The sequence below is a fragment of the Dasypus novemcinctus genome, chromosome 17 (genome assembly GCF_030445035.2).
Source record: "Dasypus novemcinctus isolate mDasNov1 chromosome 17, mDasNov1.1.hap2, whole genome shotgun sequence".
NCBI classification, from domain to species: domain Eukaryota; kingdom Metazoa; phylum Chordata; class Mammalia; order Cingulata; family Dasypodidae; genus Dasypus; species Dasypus novemcinctus.
In genome coordinates, this window is record NC_080689.1 from 53,691,425 (window position 1) to 53,708,344 (window position 16,920).

Consider the following 16,920-nt stretch of genomic DNA (forward strand, 5'->3'; position numbering starts at 1 on the left):
ATAAAAGGAATCATGGAAATGTTAGGAAAAAAGAATTCAATATATAAAACAGAAGATATCCTAAACTAATGAGTATAGGAAGAATTATCCAATAAAGGGGGTTATAGCTGGTTGGCTACGTAAAATTTTTTTACTTGAATCTTTGATGTACATAACACATGAAAATAAGTTTCAGCTGTATTGAAGTAAATGTAAAAAATAACCCCAAAACTAGAAGAAAATAGAAGTGAATATTTATTAAATCTTAAGCTTATGTGACAGCAAAATAATGAAGAAAATTACAAGTGAAAAGATTAATTGATTTGACCACATAAAAATTTGCTTGAGAAAACACTTTGCCCATTTATTAAGTTAAACATACAGTTACCATAGGACCCAACAGTTACACTCATGGGTATCTATCCTAGAGAAAGGAAAACATATATTCACACAAAAACCTGTACCCAAATGTTCGTAGCAGCTTTATTTATAATAGTAAAATACTGCAGATAATCTAAATGTTCAACATGGAGTAAATGGATAGAAATAGAATGTCACTCAGTAATAAAAAGGAATGTGAACTATTATTACATGCAACAACTTGAATGAATCTCGGACATTATGCTGAGTGAAAAAAGTCAATTTTAAAGGGTTTCATATTGTATCTTTCCATTTACTATGATTCCTTTTATATACACCTTTTTTTAAAAAGCAGTTTTATTGAGATATATTCCCATACCATACTATTAATGGCTTTTAGTATAATCACTGTGTTATGCATTCATCACCACAATATATATGGCTTTTAGGATAAATCAGTGGCTTTTAGTATAATCACAGTGTTGTACATTCATCACCATAATATATATACTCTTAAAGTAGCAAAATTATAATGATGAACAGATCAGTGGTTGCCAAGGTTTAGGGTTTGGGAAAGAATATGACAAAGGGATAATGTAAGGGAGTTTCTTTATAGTGATGGAACCCAAATGTGATGGTTACTAGATTTATACGTGGAACAAAATACTACAGCACCAAAAAAATAAATAAATAAAGGAAAAGGAAAAGGAAAAAAAAAAACAAGTGGTGAAATCAGAACAAGGTCTGTACCTACTGATTATAGTCAGTAATATTTACTGATGTCAGTTTCCCGGTCTGACAATGTACTATGGTTATTTACCATTCTTTCACTGGGGGAAGTTGGGGAGCATATATACAAGAACTCTTCTAGTTTTTGCTCTTCTTGTGAGTCTTAAAATTTTAAATTATTTAAAAAATTAACTTGGGGTCAGAAATAAGCATGAAAAGCAAAGTGAAGAAAATATTTGTAGCAAATATATGTAAAATTTTCACATCTCTTATTTATAAAATAGAGCTCATATAAATCCATAAGGAAAGTACTGAGTCCCCAATGAACTCAAAAGAGCTTAAGAGAACAAACAAGTGTTAAGAGAACTTTTTATGAGTGTGTATTCAAAATTATCTGGAATCTCCAAATTTAATAATGTACTACCAACACCATTGGTAACATACACTAAAAGAGGAAAAAAAATTTTAAGCCAGTGTATTATAGCTGTGTAAAATAATCTTACATAGGAGAAATATTGTTTAAAAGATCCAAAATAGAGCAGTGCATTTTGCACTGTTTTACAGTAACTTTGGGAGAATTCTGAAAAACCTTGTTATATGTACTCTGTCCCCTCCCAAAGAAAAAAATTTTTTTTTTTTTTACAGGTATAAATTAATTACTTGAAAGCAGTTGAAAAATGGAGCCAGACATCATTCGAATGTACTCTTCCTCCCCACCACCACTTGACAATGGAGCCGAGGATGATGATGATGATGAATTTGGGGAATTTGGTGGGTTTTCGGAAGTTAGCCCTCCTGGTGTAGGGTTTGTTGATTTTGATACACCAGATTATACCCGTCCCAAGGATGAATTTGTACCTTCAAACCATTTTATGCCAATTCATGATTTCTCAGAAAATGTAGATAGCCTTACAAGTTTTAAGTCCATTAAAATTGGTAATGAGAAGGACATCACTGCTGAACGTTCTGCTCCTGTGAAAGGACAGTCTGATGTTTTACTTTCTACCACCAGCAAAGAAATAATTTCAACAAAAACTTTAGATACTTCCACTGATGGTATGGAAAGTCCAGGAGATTTAAATAAAGTAGTGGAGCAGAGGCAGAATATTGGAACACCTGAAAGTTTCTGTACAGAAGATTTTAGAACTGATGTGAATGTTGTTCATCAAAACAAGCCATTAGAGAGCTGCAATGGTGAAAAGCCTCCTTGTCTAGAGATTCTAACAAATGGGTTTGCAGTATTGGAAACTGTAAATCCTCAGGGAACAGATGATCTGGACACTGTAGCTGATTCAAAGGGACTAACGCCTCTTAGTACTCATAGCACTGAGTATACTTTAGACTCTGCACCTAGTCCTGCTGAGGAATTTGCAGATTTTGCCACATTTTCCAAAAAGGAAAGGCTACAACTAAAAGAAATAGGATGTGCAATTTTAAATGATAGAGAAGCACTAACCATTCAGGAAAATAGTAAAATTAACAGAGTCAGTGAACTGAATTCTATAAAAGAAGTGTCTTTGGATAGAAGCCTTGATGATAAAGGTCACACTGGTGGAGAGAATCAGGTTTGTGTTTCAGAAATAAGTGTAGTGAGTAACAAAGGTTACAGTATTGAAAAACAAGACCCTGCAACACTGCAACAAGATGAATTTTTAAATGCTAGTGTTCAATCAAATGCTTGGAGTTTGATAGACACAGCTGATACTTCAGAATCCAGTAGGAGAAAACAATATAAAACTGAGGAAGAACTTGATATATTTTCTTCTAAATGTGCTGATCTATGCATGGATTACATTAAAACTTCTGATACTGGTGATGAAGTTGTTTCTTCCAAAGAAGAAATTCTAAAATTTACTGATTTCCAAAGCCCCAGCATCGATCCCACAGAAGAAAATGTTTTGGATGATTCTATAAGTGTAAAAAATGATGACAGTAGTAATGACTTTGTTACTTGCAATGATACCAATGAGGATGATTTTGGTGATTTTGGCACTGCTAGTGGCACAACTCCACCTTTTGTTACTGGTACTCAAGATTCAATGAGCGATGTCACGTTTGAAGAGTCCTCAGAACACTTTCCACATTTTAGTGAGCCAGGTGATGACTTTGGAGAATTTGGTGATACCTATTCTGTTTCTTGCCAAGAGGAAATTCTATTTACCGAGTCGGACTTAAAACAGACTTCTAGTAGTTTATCGGAGGAATGTAATTTGGCAAGAGAGTCTACTGGAACAGGCATTGAACCTGTTTCAAAACTGAAAAATGAGCAAGGAGGTGAGTTTGGAGATTTTGATTCTGTGCCAAATGTTCAAGATGACTGCAGTGCTTTTCAAGACACTGACGATTTTGCAGACTTCAGTTCAGCTGGTCCTAGCCAAGTTGCAGATTGGAATGCATTTGAGGATGGGCAGAAAGATAATTGCTCATGGGCTGCTTTTGGAGACCAACAGACTACTGAATCTCATCATCGAAAAGAAGCCTGGCAGTCACATAGGACAGATGAAAATATTGATACTCCAGGAACCCCCAAAACTAACAGTGTCCCTTTAGCAACTTCCAGAGGAGCAGTTGCTAGTGGCCATTTACAGGAATCAGCCACTTCAGTTCAGGTATTTACTAAATTTTCTCTGTTTTGTATGACATATTCATTGCTGTGGAGGCTTATTCTAATTCATCTTTTGGAAAGTTTTTTTTTTAAATTTGATACCTGTTAAAGGAGTCTCTTTCTGATATATAATGCTTACCAATTTGTGGTTTAGTTACATTTTCACAACTCTTTGGCAAATTATAGTCTTATATAGTAAAGCTTGGTAAGATTTTTCTTTATCTCTGTGAGTTTCTTTAATATTGATAGAGATTCATCACCTTGATTTTATGGTTTTTTATGAATGTCAATAGCATTTATGAAAAAATTCATTAATTAGGTAATTACTTCATTGATGACTTGTTTTTACCTTTATGGTATTTTTTTTTAAATGAGGAGAGCAGGTATAGCTCAGTGGTTGAGCCCCTGCTTCCCATGTACAAGGTCCCAGATTCAATCCTCAGAATCTCCTAAAAAAAAAAAGGAAAAAGATTAAACTGCAATTTAGATTTTTTTTAAAGCTTCAGAAAAAAAAAAATGGCTGTTAAATTTTTCCATCAAAGACCTTAGAGATTGAAGGACAGTTTTGATTGCAAGAAAGAATAGGCAGAAGTTGAAACCTCAACCTGTGCTTAAGGCTATGGTAAATTGAAGTATAGAAAAAGAATTTGATTAAAGCAGATTTGGACCTCATAATTTAGCAACCACTAAAATATTTGGAATGAGGGTATGGGGTAGATTAAGGTTTCAACCTGGAACAAGAAATGGCCTGAGGTTGACTTATTGTGGTTATATTAATTTGCTTATAATTTCTTGCAAATGTGTATTAATTTTTATGTCTAGGGGATAGGTGTGTCAGGGAGAAAATTTCACCCCTCAGCCCTGTACAATATCCTTTTCTGCTCCAACTCATTTAGAGAAGATTTGGTAAGATTTGTTTTGATGTAAAGTAGTTCCAAGAGGTACAACTTGATACCTAGATTATTCCCAGTCCTGAGTTTTACCCTAAGCTAAAATTTTACCTTTCACCCCAGGGGAGTGGAAAAGGGCACTCCCTTGAAAACCATTGCTTTATACTGGTAATTGATTATTTAACAGTAGGTCCACTGACTTATTTTAAAGATATGGTGAATAAAATCAGATTTATAAACTTTAGTCCTCCAGTTATTTCTTGCTAAGAAAACATTTTCAGTTGGAAATATTTCCAAAGTCTGAGTGTTTATTAAAATGGTTATACATCATTGCATTGATACCTCTGGCACATTAAGATATCAGAGAAACGATGATATTACCAGTTGGTGTGCACAATTAATCACTTTTTATTTGTGTGTCTGAATAGTTTTATTTGCTAATTCAATTATTACATGGTTTTTCTGTGTATTATTCCTGTTTGGTAATTTATTAATGAGACATAAGGTGCCATTTTAAACAAGGAGTGAACTGATTATAATGTTGGTTTTGACTTAACCCTTTCCCTATTTAGTTTCATTTTACTAGAATATAGGGTGACACTGGTATTGGGTGATCTTTAATTTGTAGCCTTAGAACTTTTAACATCATCAAGTGAATTTTTTAAAGTATGATCACTTCAGATAGGAATCCCTTGTATTATATAAATTGATTGAAATTATTGGTGTATAATTTGATAACTGGAATATAGGGATAATAAAGCATATGGGTGTTTTGGATTCTGACAGATCTGAGTTTGAATCTTAACTCAGCCGATTATAAGCTTTATGATTTTGGACAAGTTCTGTGAACTCAGTTGTCTGTATATAAAAAGGAGATAATATCTGCTTCAAAGGACTTTTGTGAAGATAAATTGAAAAGTAAATGAGTGAAAAAATCAGTCTGCTGAAAAATGATAATTTTGTGGTATGATTCTAATTTTGTAAAAATAAAATAAAGACTACATTGATGTGGCAAGATGTATTGAGACTTACTGACAAGTTCTGAGATATGTATGAGAACCAGTAGGTGGCCTGGTTTGACTCAGACCTTAGGCTTTTATTTTGCTGAGTAGATTATGCAGATGATCAGAAATTAGGAGATGGCTGTTGAGAAGTTACCAGAAGGGGTGGAAGGAAGTTGGAATAGGGAAGTGGGTAAGAAGCCCTGCTGAGTGAGGGACACAGTTGTAAGTGGATAAAAGATTATACAGTGACTTTCGTTCTTACCCTGCTGGGTTTTTTTTTGTGAAGGAATCTTGTGGCCTACGGTTTCTTTTTTGGCCTTTAGATTTTGCTGAAAAAAGTACATTAATCTAGTTCTCTTGGAAAGAGTTAAACTTTTAATATTCTTCTTAAAATGTTTCTCTTAGTTGCTGTAGTGTTGGGGACAGCACAGAAATCTTCACGTATTAATAATAGTAAAGGTTAGGTTTTTTATATCGTAGAACTTGAAATAGCTTATTCCTGTTGAATCTTAACCTGTGTGCAGCTAGTATCCTGAGTACCTGAGCAGAGTGCTATCAAGTGTGGTTTTGTCCAAATTCTGCCTTGAAAAATATTTGAGACTTTTTTAGAATTCAGAGCTCCATTAATTCAATTATACAAATATGAGGAACAATTCTTTGTTATGCAGAATCAGACAAAGGGTATCGTTATCACTTCACTTTTCTTCGACTTTTCTTTATATTTGGTATGTGACATTATTCAGGTCTATCAAAAGATACCTGTACATAATAAATATAGATTCCTTGGGCCAAAAGACAATTATTGCAACTTTGTTGCTATAATTTGTTATTTAGGTGGGTAAAGCCAACCAAGAAGAAATATTTCAAAATTTTCAAACCATCTGAAATTAATTCTCAGATGTGGGTCCAAGTGAGCCTCAGAGGGCTCAAGCCTTGGTATAAAAGCCATAACAAGAACATTTATTGAGAAATAGACATTTTTCTCCCTTGGATGCTTTTTTTTTTAAATCCTGAGGACACAGAGTTCAATATATTTTATTCTCTTGTCAACATTCTTAAAAATTGTAGAAAAAGGCAAGTGCTGCTATCTCCAACATACAAATGGGAAAGAAGTGAAAACTTCTTCGGTTTTAGAGCTAAGATTTAAAACAAAACAAAATGCCAATGACAACAAAGCTTTTTTACTTTTAAAACAGTCCTTTTTTCCAAAGACCATTGTGTGTATTTTTTAACAATTTTCAACTCTTTTTTTTTAACCTTTTAATGTTACCAGAATTGAGTCTTTATTGAAATAGCCAGGATCCCTTTTTCTTACATATGATAAAGAAGATAATGTTATCAGTGTTCTTTTTAACCCTGAGCTATTGTAAAGTTTTAAAATATTACTCTGGGTGTTACTTAAGAATTTAGGTAATTGGTAAGTAATTTTTTTTATATCAATTGGCTGTATAAAAGGAAGGTACAAGTCATTTTTTTATTAGCCATCTAGCTGATGCTAATGGGAAATGTGATTAGATGAGCTTTAAATTCTTTTTTAAGTTTCAAAAGAAAAAGAGGAGACTCACACTCCAGCTTACATTATTCTGGATTAAGTTGTTGATTTGTTTACCAGAAAGTCAGCATTCTCAAACTGAGATTTGTGGAAGTATTCCTTTCTGTGGGTGAATATTTAAACTTAAAATTGAAAACAGAAGTCAGCCATAAGATAAATTAAGATTTAAGAATATTTGACATTCTCAGCTCTTTAATTTCAAAACAGAATTACTTTATCAGACTTATTATAGAAATGTCATCATTTTAGAGCATGGCAAATATTACAGTTGGTTATTTTTGTTTTTATGTATCTTGAAATTAAGGATTGATAAGTATATAATTGTATATTGTACTTGATATCTTACTCAATATTTAATGGTGGTGAGGCATAAGGTATCCTGTTAAATGGAAGATTAAATTACCCAGTGGATTTTGTGTTTCTTCTAAACTTCCTCTTAAGTGCAAAGGACCTAGTGCTATCAATATTAAAATTATTGACATTAATCAGCTTCAGTTCCTACATAGAAACAGTAGTTCATATACACAGGGTTACATGTAAATAGAGTTGCTTTTTTACTTATAGAGTAAAGTAGAATAAATCAAACAGGGACTCTTCTGAACACAAGTGCAATTCTTCGCAAATAGCAAACCTGCTCCTTTGGCTATATTGCTTTGGATACTAACAGAAAATTAAAAGAGAGACTGGCATCAGCCTTGAAGAGCATTTGACTTTGAACCCTATATTTCTTAGAGTCCCAGTTCTTAAAATGTTTAATGGCCATGTATATTGCTGTATGCCAGGCTCAGGCTTTAGTACGTGTATGAATGGAAGGATATGACTCACTTACATAAGGTGGTATTTAGCTAATCAGTCACCAGTTTCCTCATTTCAGATCAAGAGAGAACTGACTGTTTTTCCTCTGTGTACTTTAGAGTTAAAGACATATCAAATTCAGATACTTGGTGTGAATATTCTTTTATTTAGTTTGCAATTTACTTAATTTTGTAACCTCAGCTAAGTAGTTTGTGCACACTTATTTGTTACTACCCTGTACTCATTCAGGATGCAGTACTAGATGTTTAGTAAAAATGTACAATTTGCTTTATTGAAAATTATGAATTATAGCATTGGATGAAATAGTTTTTTAAGTGTAGTCATCACCTCAACTGTTAATAGTGAATCCCTTGTCTAAGGGCTTGAAATGTTTGAAAGACTCAAAAATGTAGCTTTGTAAAGGCATGATTTGGTGAAAAGAATGCAGGCTTTGGAGTTGGACTTTGAGTGGAAATCCTTGCTCTGCTCCATACCGGCAGTGAGCCTGTAGTCAATTATCTCAGTCTCCCTGAGATTTATATATATCCAACCTATGTACAAAAATTATTTAGATAGCTTACAATAAGATATACTTTCATAAGTGAAACTAATATACCTCCATACCCGCAGTCTTAAATGAAACAAAAAATGTTTTTAACCTAGTGTACATTGATTTAGTTAGCATTTATGGAATACCAACTATGTACAGACATTTAGATGCTGGAGATTCAAAAACAAGACATAGTCTCTGTCCTCTAAGTTCCTATAGTTTTTAGAAATTGGACTCAAAACTGCTTTTGATGACAACTTAATATAGTAGTTAAGAATACTTTTATTCTTCCTGGGTTAGAATTCTGCCTCTCCACTTCAAGAATACTTGAAACTTTTGCCAGTAACACAATTTTTATAAATATTTTATCTCAGCTGCTCAAATTTTGTACTCAAAATGATTATGGGTTTTTTGTTTTTTTTTTTTAATTAGTGTCTGATTATAATCTGTTTTGAAAAATTTGTTGAAAGAAACCTGTCTGGTCACAAGAGAAACTATTCCTGTGGTAGTTTCCCAAGCATTGTGTTAAATTCTTGTACTCATTCTACTTCCAGCTTTCTTGGGCTGTTTTCTACCACATTCTTGAACTTTTAAATTTTATTTTGCTTTTCTTAAGCTCATGTACTGTTGTGTTTTTACACTTTGTATGATGCTGTCAAGATTTAAGTCACAAATGCCAGCAAGCCAATCAAAATTTTCATCAGTTTAAAGTCACAAAGAATAGCAATTGCAGATTCTATTTAAGAGACACTTAAAAATTCATATTTGAATACTAGGATGGGCTTTTTGTTCTTGTTGTTTGACTCAGTAGGAAGGTATTGGTGATAATGTAAAAATGCTGAGATTACTGAATTTCTTAAATATGATAGAAATTGATGGATTAAGATAACTATTTTCATAATGATTTAAAATACTAAATAGTGATAGAGAGACCTTAGTGAACTTTGAGCCTAGTTTTGACATTTATTTTATTCCCTGGTAGGCCGCTATGTCTATTTGTATATATCCTCTGTATTAACAGTAAAAATAAAAGGTACCTCCTCTTGAACATGCATTGAGTGCCAAGTATTTGATCTTCTCCTTTTATCTACCCTGTGATGTATGTTCCAGTTTATAAGTGCAGAAACTGAATTCAGGCCCTTGGATCCACAGCCCTCTAACCATGTATTATAATTATATCAACCATTTACTCACTAGAACACACTAGTAGTAAATGAAATTTGCCATTATTTATTACCATGAACAAGATGATACTCCTTTTAAAAACTCTTTTGTAATGGATGCCCTTACCATCAACAGGTCTTGTGGATTGTTGAAAGTCAAATTATTTTTAAAAGTAAAATGTCAGAACAAATTTTGTTTTAATCAAAATCTGTGCTAATTCTGTTAGCTGCTTTCTTTCTGAATTGTTGAGGCGTTCTCTCCTTGTGACGGGCAATGATGTTCACTTGGTGGATTCTAGTTATTTGTTCATGCCACCTCAGGGGTTGCCCACTGGACAAATCTGTCCCTCTGCCTGTTTTTATAAATACGTTTTCATTATAGCACAGCCACAGATGGCCTGCGAAATCTAGAATATTTACTCTCTGCCCCTATGTAGAAAAAAATTGCTGACCCCTGTTCTACCTCTTTCAACAAAAGATTCAGAACAATTTAATATCTAATCATAAAGACATATGGCACTTTTCTTTAAAAATTTCCATGTAATTTATATCCTTCATAGGAAAAGGTTGAGGGGGTGGTAAAAATTGAAGTGATTAGGTTAGTTTAGTTTCCTCAGTACACTCCATTAGAGGATTTGCTCATTGGTGTACTTTGAGGTCATTTCTTTCTTCCTTTGATAAACATTTTTTTTCTATCCCATTAAAAGTATAACAAAGACGACACAAGGAAGATTGTTTTAATTTTACAAAGAAAATTTGGTCATGTGTGAGTTTCTGTTTACCTTCTCTGCCCAGGAGGAGCAAAGGCTGCATCATGTTTCCAATTAGATGGTTATCTGATCCCTTTAAAAGTCCTGTCTGTGTGTACCCTCTGTTGAAGAGAGTAAGTGCTGGGTCCCCTTGACACACTCAAGTTTCACAAGCCTTGGGATCTTGAGTTTAGGTTTCATAATTGATAGTGAGAACCTTTTCCCATATCACACACATGAGTATAATGAAGGTGTTAGAGTAACTTCTATAGAGTTAGCAGAAGAGTACCCTGAGACTAATTATGCAGTTTTAAATTTTTTGCCCCAAAACAGCCTACAAAAGGGATATTTTATATTTTGGTTTGGAAAATATGCTTTTGTGAAAAATTTTCCTTTTGTTTTTCATTTATTTCTCTGGTTGCTGACTACTACATTAACAGAAATCAGGCATTAACTTGTTTTTGTTATTTGGCAGGCAGTACCATGATGTGGCATTTTCTTGTACACTGAGTGTCATTTCAATAGTACACTTAATCTTCCAGCAGTCTTTGACTTATTTTAACAGTTTCTATTCCTGTTTTGCTATTTAAGTAGTAAACTGTGCTACCTTGAAAAATGTCTTATGTTGATCTGAAATACAGTTAGTAAAGTGGGAATAAATGTTATTGTAGGTTGCATCTGTAGGGTAAACCTGGTAGCACCAAAAGAATAATCTAATTCTAGTTTTAAATAATGAAAGTATTCCAAAATGTCAAGAAGTTTATCTGTTTGACTTTAGTGAAAATACCATAAGGAATATACAGGCTTCGCTTGGAGGGAAGGTAGTTTTCTACCAAAAAACAAAACAAAACAAAAATATATATCCATCTATATGAAATGTAGATACAAATAAATTATAGAGATGGAAATAGGTTAGCAGTTATGTATAGCAGGGGAAGGAAAGATTGAGAGGTGACTACTAAGGGGTAGGGGTTTTTTCTTTTTGGAGTAATGAAAATTGCTGTAATATTAATTACAGTGATGAATGCACAACTCTGTGATTATACCAAATGCCATTGACTGTACACTTTAGATGGATTGTGAATATGTTGGTTTATGGATATGTTTCAATAAAGTTGATTATAAAATATATATATATTTAGGCACCATAGAAGAGTAGAGAATGGAATTTCTAAAAGATAATACAGATTATCAAAATGGTAAATGAGCAGTAAAATGTCATATGTCATAATTGAAGCTTTTTCCCTACCTTGGTTTGTATTATTAGCATTAGAGATATTTCTAAATGACTTCCAAAATTCAAGTGTTTATATCCAAAAAAAGGTTTTGTTCAGCCATAATAGCATAATACTTTTCACAAGTACCCAATCTTATTGTTTCTAAATATCCAGAATATGTGACAGTGGTAAGAAACATCCAGTGTGGTGGAAAAGAATATGAATGCTGACTATTAAGTTTTTCATTATTGTTTTGGTGTTTTGTTTTTTGTTTTTCCTTGGGCAGGTTATTCAAACTTTGAGGTTGCTTTCTCACTGTACAATTAGGTAATAATTTCTTCTTTGTAGAATTTTGTAATGGATTAAATAAGATAATATTTGTAAAGTACCAGATATGGAATTTTGGCATACAGCTACATTTTTTTGGCACCTGTTGTATCCTCACTATGATTATTTAAAATAATCATTTAGAAAATTGTTCTGTGAGCAGGTCTGTTCCTTTCACTTAGTGTTTCTTGAATCTGAGTGGTGGTTTCTCTCTCTGTTATAGTAACAGAGAGGGGGGTGTGGGTTTGTGTTTATCATAATACTATGACTTTATTAAAATTAGAGAAATAAAAGCCTTTTGGGGGGGGGGGTGTGTTTTGATACAGACAGCTTTACTAAACCGCCTGGAGCGAATTTTCGAAGCATGTTTTCCTTCCATATTTGTCCCTGATACTGAAGTGGAAGTTATTTCTCTGAAGCACTTGCTGGAAACAAGCACCTTGCCCATAAAAACAAGAGAGGCCTTAGCTGAAAGTGGGTAAGTAGTAGCCAATTTTTGGATAGCACATATTTTTATTCTAATTTATAAGCCTATTTTAAAACCTTAAGATTTTTAAAGCATTAAGGTTGTCTTAAAACATTAAGATTACAGCATTATTTTGTTAAAGTTTAAAATACTATAAAAGAATGAAAACATGACAAAAAAATCTTCTATTAAAATATAATATTGGGAAGTGGATTTGGCTCAACAGATAGAGCATCCGCCTCTACCACATGGGAGGACTAGGGTTCAAACCCAGGGCCTCCTGACCTGTGTGGTGAGCTGGCCCATGCGCGGTGCTGATTTGCTCAAGGAGTGTCATGCCACACAGGGGTGCTCCCCGCGTAGGGGAGCCCCACGCACAAAGAGTGTGCCCCGTAAGGAGAACCGCCCAGTGCGAAAAAAGTGCAGCCTGCCCAGAAGTGGCGCTGCACACACCAGGAACTGATGCAGCAAGATGATGGAACAAAAAAAGAGACACAGATTCCTGGTGCCGCTGACAAGAATCCAAGCAGACAGAAGAACACACAGCAAATGGACACAGAGAGCAGACAACCGGGGGGGGGGGGGGGGGAGAAGGGGAGAGAAATAAATCTTTAAAATATGTATATAATATTGTACTAAAAGACAATGAAAATAACTACCTCTCTACTTTTAAGCTATTTCTTTTATTATTTCTAAATCAATATTGTAATCAATTGATTTTATAGATTATATCTTAATTTCCTAGATAAGAATTTAGCTCTTACACCTGCTATTCTCCTTTCTTTGTCTTCCCACTATACTTATATCACAGTTTTTGGTTAAACTATTATTTGGTATTTTCATTATTATTGTAATCACTTCTAAGCTACTATTTCCTTTATAGTACTTTAAAATACTACTTTTTCCTGACTTAATAATTGCTTCTTCTTTTTCATTTACTATGTCTTTTTGTACCTCCCAATAGCATGGGTTTTTTTTGTTTGTTTGTTTTTTTAAAGATTTATTTTTTAATTTTTTATTTCTCCCCCTTCCCCCTCCCCCCCCCGGTTGTCTGTTCTCTGTGTCCATTCACTGTATGTTCTTCTGTGTCTGCTTGTATTCTTGTCAGTGGCACAGGAATCTGTGTCTCTTTTCGTTGTGTCATCTTGGTACATCAGCTCTCCATGTGTGTGGCGCCACTCCTGGGCAGGCTGTGCTTTTTCTTGCATGGGGTGCAGGGCGCACTCTTTGCGCATGGGGTTCCCCTACACAGGGCACACCCTTGCGTGGCATGGCACTCCTTACGCGCATCTGCACTGCACGTGACCCAGTTCACCACACAGGTCAAGAGGCCATGGGTTTGAACCCTGAACCTCCCATATGGTAGACGGATGCTCTATCAGTTGAGCCAAATCCGCTTCCCCCAATGGGCACTTAATTCTGTTTTACTTATGATGAAACTTTTCAGGTTGTCCTTTTTTTTTTTTCTGAAGCCCTACATCTTCCTGTTCCAATCTGGAATGGTTTCAGGCTAGATGTCTTAAACATTGCATTGTCCTGGGACTTCCCTTTACTTAAGAGCCCATATTTGTGGAGCACATTCTCTAATAGTCTCCTATGAAAAATGGTACATGGGAGGTAAAATTTTATTTTATTCTACTCTCACATTAAGCTTATAGTTTAGGATTTTTTTTTAACTGTTCTTCTGGAATTTCACCATGAAGTGTCTTGGTGTAAACTGTTTTTCATTTGTTGGGCTAGGCACTAGGTAGTACTACCTTTCAATTTGGAGATTTCTGTTCTTCAATACTGGGTAAATTTCTTTTATTATTACTTTTGACAATTTCTTCCCTCTGTTGTCTTGTTTTCTCTTTCTAGAACTCCTATTAATAAGATGTTAGATTCTAGATTGATTTTCTAATTTTAACTTCAGAGTTATTCTTAAATCTGAGCTGTTCTCTTGCTATGCTATGGGTACTCGTGTTTGTGGATCAGACTCAAGGAGAAAACAAATATTGAATAGCTGAGTATTAAGATGGTGGGGTGCTGAGTGATATTATTCCTTCTTTTAAATATTTTTCTTTGTTTTACAATAAAAAAGAAATAATATGTAGGCTAATTATGCTTCATTACTGGCATTGCTTCAAATGAGTTTAACTTTTCTGATGACTGTGTTAGCTGTCAGTGTCTTGCAGATAATAGTTTATACTCATGTTAAACATAAGATTAAATGGAATGTATAATAGTCATTGTCATATTAAAAGTAGAATTCATGGTGAGAGCTATTGAGTTATATATTGTTGGTGGTGACTTTATCCATCGGCTCGCAGGGAGCTGCTGGACGTGTGGACCGAGTTACAGGATATCCACGATGCACATGGCTTGAGATATCAGTGGGGTGGCTCCCATAGCAACAAGAAACTTTTGTGCTCCTTGGGAATAGATACTCGAAATATTGTAAGTTTGTTACTACCTTTAATCAACCAATAGATGTTTTTAAATTGTTACAGTCTTATTCACGCTGTAATGAGCAAGTTTCTCAGAAAAATAAATATTTGTTCATTTAAGTGTGCATGTATTTTGAATATGCCAATTTTTAAATATAAATCCACTTAAATTTTTTCAGTTGATACTAGTTTTTAGAGAAAATTGTTTTAGTGTTTTTCTGTAGCTATAAAATGAAGGATTTGGACTAGGAGAGTAAAAAATATAACCCTGTATGGACAGATTAACAAATTCTTCGCTTTATCATTAACAATGTATGTAATAAAGCATTGGAAGCATACTTTGGAAAGGATTTCATTATATGGTAGATCATTCTCAAAATACATACCTTTCTCATTCTCTAACTATGTGTTCTTTCTCTAATACACATATGTAGCTCTTCACGGGCAATAAGAAGCAGCCTGTGATCGTGCCCATGTATGCAGCAGGATTGGTAAGGACAAAAATGTCTGCATGTATTTTTCATTACTGCATTTATTCTATAAAGTCATCTTACATAAGAATACCATGGTGAGCATATTTTAAGGAGCATTTAATGTGGGAAATTTTAAGGGCATAAAAATAATATCCTCTTTGAACTCAGAAATCCCTTTGGTATTTTTTTTTCAGGATCTTGATATGAGGACATTTTTCTGTATTCATTAATTACAGATACTGTTTTGGGTTAGATCGAAACTTATTTTTGTGTTAATAATACTAGCATTCATAACTCTTTGTAAAAACCACTTTTGGAGATTTCTCTTTTTTTATTTCCTTCTAAATTTGGTCTTAAAATGAAACTGAAGTGTGTCTCTGAACTTAAAGATATAATTTATTTTAATCCAGTTGTGGTTAATTTTCAATAATGCATTTTTGAGACTATGGATGTATATAAAAGTTTGGAAATACCAAATTATAGTAAATGAACATGAACCAGGACCCATAATTGGTCCTTACTTTTTCTGTTAATGTTTTTAAATGTTACATTTTTTTTTCCAGATATGCCAGGTAGTCCAGGATAACTGAGGAATTTTCATTCTGTACCTTATCAAGACTCAGTCACATTTTAAAGTTTGATATGTTTGTGTTTATTGGTGTGTCCTTGGTTTATCAGTGAATAAAAATGTCCTATATATTAAACTAAAAAAATTTTAATTATTTCACCAATAACTTGAAAATAAGGGAAAAATACTGTGTTTAAGAAAGAAAGAAAAAAACAACTAAGGAATCCTTGGTAGGGAATTTAGATCATACAACCCATTATATGCATGTGAAAATGAATTTGCTATAGAACTTGAGTTTTTTTTTTTAATCTATAGACTTTTTCCACGAATAAGCCCTAATTATTATTATGGAATTGGACATTTTTCTGTTTTGTTTTGTGGAATTGGACAAAAAAAACTTTCTGTACTGGAGCTTTTGTTTTTGTTTTTTAATTAGTGTCTACTCCTTTGCGTGGTTATGTTGCATTTTCAAAACACTTTGGTGATTCCTAGCTCTTTTGTTGTCAGTAAACATGACTCAGAACATTGCTTATCTTTTTCCTCATTTAGATTTTCCTTTTACTCAAGGAATAACATTCTAGAGGATGGTGGTAGTGGTGGTGGTGGTGTTACATTCTCAGTAGGAACTAGGAATTTGTTTAACTTTTGGGAGCCTTCATTCTGCATGGTGAGAAATGATCTGCTTAATGCTTAGTATAGCCTCAGTACATTTTCCAGTTCTTTGATATTTGTGAGGTGTTAAAGCTAAGGGTTGTGCTTGATTTTTCTACCTAATTACAATCTGTATTAGTTATAATTCTACCACTTTTTACAAGCTATTTACTTTTTTAATAGCAAAGTTTATTTTGTGAATGTAAATATATCTCCTTCCGCTTCCCATCTGTATGATGTCTTTCATTTAGAAACTTAACTCTTTTTAACACCTGGTTTCAAATTTTAATTATACCTGAATTTTCCCCAGGGAGGAATAGTACCTAAAACGATCATTTAAGTCACTGATTCTCAAACCTTAATGTGTATCAGAATCACTTGAAATACTTGTTAAAACACAGATAGTTGGCCCCATG

The 16,920-nt window shown here is 33.7% G+C and overlaps 1 protein-coding gene across 4 annotated transcripts in view; it reads left to right on the forward strand.

The window, feature by feature from the left end:
- AFTPH (aftiphilin) overlaps positions 1-16,920 on the forward strand; it is a 64,293-nt gene that overhangs the window by 26,272 nt on the left and 21,101 nt on the right. For all 4 annotated transcript variants that reach the window (XM_058278677.2, XM_058278676.2, XM_058278678.2 and 1 more), the window contains exons 2-5: positions 1,714-3,677; positions 12,247-12,398; positions 14,696-14,822; positions 15,247-15,303. In XM_058278677.2, the coding sequence (XP_058134660.1) occupies positions 1,746-3,677; positions 12,247-12,398; positions 14,696-14,822; positions 15,247-15,303 (2,268 nt within the window). In that variant the 5' untranslated portion in view covers positions 1,714-1,745. The remainder of the gene's footprint in view (positions 1-1,713; positions 3,678-12,246; positions 12,399-14,695; positions 14,823-15,246; positions 15,304-16,920) is intronic.